Source organism: Nerophis ophidion, linkage group LG05 (assembly GCF_033978795.1).
Source record: "Nerophis ophidion isolate RoL-2023_Sa linkage group LG05, RoL_Noph_v1.0, whole genome shotgun sequence".
Classification (NCBI taxonomy): domain Eukaryota; kingdom Metazoa; phylum Chordata; class Actinopteri; order Syngnathiformes; family Syngnathidae; genus Nerophis; species Nerophis ophidion.
Genome location: NC_084615.1, coordinates 29,914,056 through 29,920,718, shown reverse-complemented (window position 1 = coordinate 29,920,718; position 6,663 = coordinate 29,914,056). Strand labels below are relative to the sequence as shown.

Here is a 6,663-nt window from a genome sequence, read left to right as displayed (position 1 = left end):
AGTGGTTATACGATGACACCGACTCGGCGCCCGGTTGAGCCCAGGCAGAGTGAGTCGACGCCGGCGTGCTGGTCTGCGACGCCCCGGGCGTCTGCAGGTAGGGCAGGGTAGGGATCATCGGGGTGACGACCCTGGTGGTGGGCACGTAGACCGGAGAGGCACCCGAGGAGCTGTGCAGGAAGCCGGCCTCGTAGGAAGGGTGTCCGTGGTTGGTGGTCATGATGCCCGGCTGGTACATGTCCTCTCCTGGAAGATGCACATCCGTCTCAGGGTGGAATTAGGAGGTCAAAGTTTGGATGCACGAAACTATAAAATAGATTTTTTTTTTTTTTTTTTAACGTGCTTTAGTGCATGGACAATACACTGAAGTAAATGCTGCTGCTGTTGTCTGCTCCACCGCAGCAATTTAATCTTATCAAATTAAGAATGAAGTGAAGGAAGAGAGAAAAGAGGAGGAGTGAACGATTTACCTCGATCAACAATCTCTCTCTCTCTCTCTCTCTCTCTCTCTCTCTCTCTCTCTCTCCCTCCTTCTTCAACATATGGGAACACTTAATGATCAGAATATTGCTAATATTTATAATTAAGAGGAGAAAATATGTAATTCCCATAAACAGCATGTCTATGGGAATATCAGAGAATATGTCCACATATTCACATTATTAATGCTGTTGAAAACTAGCACTGTTTTTTTATATATACAGTACGGCAGTGGTTCTCAACCTTTTTTCAGTGATGTACCCCCTGTGATATTGTTTTTAATTCAAGTACCCCCTAATCAGAGCAAAGCATTTTTGGTTGAAAAAAGAGATAAAGAAGTAAAATACAGCACTATGTCATCAGTTTCTGATTTATTAAATTGTGTAACAGTGCAAAATATTTGTAATTTGCAGTGGTCTTTCTTGAACTATTTGGAAAAAAAGCTTTAACAATAACAAAAAACTTGTTGAAAAATAAACAAGTGATTCAATTATAAATAAAGATTTCTACACATAGAAGTAAATATCTCTATTACAATCCCCTCTTTGGGGATTGTAATAGAGATCCATCTGGATTCATGAACTTAATTCTAAACATTTCTTCACCAAAAAAAAAAAAAATAACATCAGTATTTATAGAACATGTCCAAAAAAAATCTAGCTGTCAACACGGAATATTGCATTGTTGTATTTCTTTTCACAGTTTATGAACTTACATTCATATTTTGTTGAAGTATTATTTAATAAATATATTCATAAAGTATTTTTGAATTGTTGCTATTTTTAGAATATTTTAGAAAAATCTTACGTACCCCTTGGCATACCTTCAAGTACCCCCAGGGGTACGCGTATCCCCATTTGAGAATCACTGCGGTACGGGCCAAAAGTTTGGACACACTTCTCAATTCAATGTGTTTTCTTTATTTTCATGACTATTTACATTGTAGATTATCACTGAAGGCATCAAAACTGTGACACCTGTGAAGTGAAACCCATTTCAGGTGACTATACCTCTTGAAGCTCACCGAGAGAATGCCAAGAGTGTGCAAAAAAGTAATCAGAGCAAAGGGTGGCTATTTTGAAGAAACTAGAATACAAAATACGTTTTCAGTTATTTCACCTTTTTTTGTTAAGTACATAGTCCACATGTGTTCATTCGTAGTTTTGCAATGTACATAGTCATGAAAATAAAGAAAACGCCATTGAATGAGAAGGTGTGTCCAAAATGTTGTCCTGTACTGTATATAAAAACACATTATAATAGTATTTTTTCTTACCATTTACCCATAATATCGTAGTAATATTATATGTGTTATTTTAAGCAGAATATAAATGTGTAGGTTACGTTCTGGGGTATGCATAATTTAATAGCAGTTTAGTGCCACCAGGACAAAACAGTCTGCAGGTATTAATAAATAATGGAATTATATATATATATATATGTGTGTATATATATATATATATATATATATATATATATATATATATATATATATATATATATATATATATATTAATCAATCAATCCAACCATTATGCCATAATTATACAACTACAATTACGAAACCAAACCTAACCCAGCAACATTCAGAATAGCAATCAACAGAGCAATTGAGAGGAAACACAAACATGATACAAAACAATCCAAAAGTAGTCAAACAAAAATGAATAATATCAACAACAGTTAATAACAATTCCAACATAGCAGTGATTAGAAATCCCTCATTTACATTATCATCACAACCATTTGTAAAAAAATAGATAAAATAAAAACATTTTTAAAAATGAACAATAGTATTACAGTGGCTTACACTTGCATCGCATCTCATAAGCTTGAGAACACATTGTATCCAATATTTTCCACAAGGATAAAATAAGTCATATTTTAGGTTCATTTAATATTTAAAACAAATTTAATTAATGGATCCCATATTCCAATATATGACTCATTATTATCTAAACTAAATGCATTTTCTTCTACTGATTTTATTTCCATAGCTTGTGTATACCAGTCAGTATGAGTTGGACTATCAACATATGTCCATTATTTTTAATAATATTCTTTAATTTTTTTTTCCTGTTTTTTTCTTCAATATATTTCAATCAACTTTAATTATTGCTGTTATTGTCATGTTTTTTTAAGTTAGCAATTTAAATGCCCATTTGAACTCTATTAAACTATTTTTTATATACAACTATATTTTCACTTTTATTTTGAGCCATCATCCATTTACTGTATTAAAATGATTTTTATTTACAACTGATGTTGATGAATAGATTTGACACAAAAAATATGCACTCATATACTTATGAGTGCATATGAGTATGTAATAACTCTTTTACACACACTCTTATAAAAGATAACTACCTTTTCGTCCTGGCGGTACTTATTATTTCGCAGTTGTAGATGTATAAAATAATTTAAAATAAAAATGTTAAAATTGAACTTTAAAAAAACTCTGAGGAACAATTGTTCCACTCGGTTAAGGCCAAAAATTTGGCAGAAATTTACCTAAAAGTCCTCAAAATACTCTAAGGGTTGAACGCACTTTTGATGGTGGAATGTGTACACAATCTTGTATTTTTGTGCCTTACCTTAAATAAAAAAAGGGTTAAAATAATTAAATCATGTTTTTTTTCCCCTTCGTTTAGAATTTTTTTTTTTTAGACCTGGTTATATCATTTTCATAATGTGATTGTGGATATTGCAAATATTAGTATAACATTATTTTGGTATACATTTTGCGGCGTATTAAGGAATTACACTGCAACATACTGCAGGGGCTTGATATTTTGGTGTTCCGCACATCTAATCTATGTAGTTATCCAAAAAAGACTGCACTTGCAGTGCGGGTCAAGGCAAATAGTGCAATATTGCCTCAGTGGAAATGGGAAACTGCCATCAATGTGTAACTGCATGCTGATAACAGCTGCTGGCTAATAATATTTGGTGCCTTTTCACATGTTAGTGCCCGTGCGGGTATCTTTTCGAGGCAATTAAACGTAATGAGTGCATTTTAGTATGATGTTCCCTTTTCTCTGCATCTACGTGTATAAGCTGCAGAAAAAGGTTGAAAAGTTTATGAAAATACTTCCCAAAAACAGAGTTCATCCTTTATGCTGTTATTGTACAGTACAGTGTGTTTGCACATGTCAGGGTGTATCACTGACACTGGCCAGACTCACTGTGTGTGTGTGTGTGTGTGTGCGCATGTACATTTGGGGGTGGGCGCGGGTGTGTGTGTGTGGTGCATAAAACTTGCTGTCACTGTAAGACTGAGAAGGTGTTGGATGAGTGACTTGATAGAAATTGTGTGTGTGTGTGTGTGTGTGTGTGTGTGTGTGTGTGTGTGTGTGTGTGTGTGTGTGTGTTCTTGTATTTATACCCTTCTTGAGACATCAACAAGGAAAAGTACCTACCATATGAGGACCGAAATCATGGTCCCAATACGGAAAACCATTGCATTTAATAGAGAGTCTGTGAACATTGCTCCAAAGTCAGGATTTTTGGATGATTTAATGTGCATCCAAAAGTAAACATTGACAGGTAAAAATGCAGCAATATATGATAAAACAAGACGGCAGCTGAAGAAAGACTTCCCTATTCATCCCCGAAAAAACCCGCCAGGTAAACAGCTGATTTTACGACTTCCGGTGCTGACGTAAGACAACCCGCGTCCCATATGTGACCATAGGTTTAAGAAATACTAAGTAGTAAGACTATAGTGGCCATTAACACTTAGCTTCTATAGCTGGGTTGCACAAAGTTCGGCGCAGGGGCCATCTGTGGTCCGTGACTCGTTTGTCATCGGCTTTAAACACATGACGAAAAATAGAGATACATTTTTTTCTTTTGTCACAATATTGCCAATTTTTGTGTTGTTCTCGTAAAAGAGTGACACCTTTTGAGTAAAATGACGTCTTTTGTCATAATTTTGCCCTGTGAAATTACGATTATTAGCATAATATTGCCAACATTTTAGTTACCGTATAAAATTGTGACTTTTGTTGAGTAAAATTACAACTCTTTTCATAAAATTGCCAAGATTTTAAGCTTTTCTTGTAAAATTGCAACCGTTGAGTAAAATTCCAACTTTTATTACAATATTGCACAAATGTTCAGTTTTTTCTTGAAACATTTTGACTTGCGTTGAGTAAAATTACGACTTTTATTATAATACTGCCAAAATCCTACGTTTTTCTTTTGAAATTGTGACCTTTTTCACAACCAGCTTTTTATATTTACATAGTTTGTATATATCATTAGTGTTGTAAATACAAATCTTTTATATATCTAGAAAGGGTGACCCTAAAGAGGTAGGCATTTTTCAGAGGTCACAAGAAGGTAACAAAAACAAAAATGTGTGTGCGCGCGCGCCCTCATGCTTCCTAAAAAGCAAAATAGTGTCATCATTTTTACTGTTTACAACTTGATAGACGTGTGTGTGTCTGCGTGCGCTCTTCTTCCTAAATAGCACAATAGTTTAATAACTTCAATTTATTTGTATATTCTACATATTATAGAAGCGCTTTATTTAAAATGTTATTGATACCTATCTCCAAATAGTAATATTGTCGCTTCGTTGTCATGGTTACCGCAATAGCAGGAACTGGAACGGAACAGCCAGCTCCCTTTCCACAGTCCCGTGCATTCCACACTGCATTGCTGATTAGAAACTGGGAAACACAAAGTAAAAAAGTGTCTCAAATGCAATTCTTTGTTCATTGGTTTTAAGCGCAAGTGAAAAATTGCATCCAGCGATAAAAAAGTAGGTATTTGAGTCCTGAAATAATCCAAATGTTAGAAATGTGTGTATAATGTAGTGCACTCTTACAACAAAATACAACAACAATAAACAAATAAACATTAGATGCTCCAAAATTGGTCAAATTTGATTAAAATGTGTTGTATTTTAATACAACGTTAAATAAAAACATTTTTTTAGAAAGAGTCTGATTCATGGTCAAACTTTTTAAAGTGATGTTTTAGCATTTTTATTATAAGTGTAAAAATATGTTAACTGCTAGACATGACACAAGTGTAGTTTTAAAAATGCGTGTGTGTGTGTGCGCATGTGTGTGTATATACTGTATGTGTGTGTGTATGTATGTATGTGTATATAATATATATACTGTGTATAAAGTATATATATATATATATATATATACTGAAAGTATATATATATATATATATATTCTGTATATTTATATATATATATATATATATATATATATATATATATATACAAACCTTGTTTCCATATGAGTTGGGAAATTGTGTTAGATGTAAATATAAACGGAATACAATTATTTGCAAATCCTTTTCAACCCATATTCCATTGAATGCACTACAAAGACAAGATATTTGATGTTCAAACTCATAAACTTTATTTTTTTTTTGCAAATAATAATTAACTTAGAATTTCATGGCTGCAACACATGCCAAAGTAATTGGGAAAGGGCATGTGCACCACTGTGTTACATCACCTTTTCTTTTAACAGCACTCAATAAACGTTTAGGAACTGAGGAAACTAACTGTTGAAGGTTTGAAAGTGGGATTCTTTCCCATTCTTGTTTTATGTAGAGCTTCAGTCGTTCAATAGTCCAGGGTCTCCGCTGTCATATTTTACGCTTCATAATGCGCCACACATTTTCGATGGGAGACAGGTCTGGACTGCAGGCTGGCCAAGAAAGTACCCGCACTCTTTTTTTATGAAGCCACGCTGTTGTAACACTTGTCTTGCTGAAATAAGCAGGGGCATCCATGATAACGTTGCTTGGGTGACAACATACTGTTTGTTGCTCCAAAACCTGAATGGACCTTTCAGCATGAATGGTTTCTTCACAGATGTATAAGTTACCCATGTCTTGGGCACTAATACACCCCTATACCATCACAGATGCTGGCTTTTGAACTTTGCACCTATAACAATCTGGTTATTTTTGTCTTTCTGGAGAACACCACGTCCTCTGTTTCCAAATATAATTTGAAATGTGGACTCGTCAGACCACAAAACACCTTTCCACTTTGCATCAGTCTATCTTAGGTGAGCTCGGGCCCAGCCAAGCCGTCGGCGTTTCACGATATTCTTGATAAATGGGTTTGGCTTTGCATAGTAGAGTTTTAACTTGCACTTACAGCTGTAGCAACCAACTTTAGTTACTGACAGTCGTTTTATGAAG

The 6,663-nt window shown here is 34.5% G+C and overlaps 1 protein-coding gene and 1 long non-coding RNA gene across 2 annotated transcripts in view; one reads left to right on the top strand and one right to left on the bottom strand.

The window, feature by feature from the left end:
* gata4 (GATA binding protein 4) overlaps nucleotides 1-426 on the bottom strand; it is an 11,063-nt gene extending 10,637 nt beyond the window's left edge. Inside the window, exon 1 of the mRNA XM_061900494.1 lies at nucleotides 1-426. This exon is cut by the window's left edge and continues 270 nt beyond it. Coding sequence (XP_061756478.1) covers nucleotides 1-238 — 238 coding nt within the window. The 5' untranslated portion in view covers nucleotides 239-426.
* LOC133552909 (uncharacterized) overlaps nucleotides 1-6,663 on the top strand; it is a 54,771-nt gene that overhangs the window by 23,172 nt on the left and 24,936 nt on the right. The window lies entirely within an intron of this gene.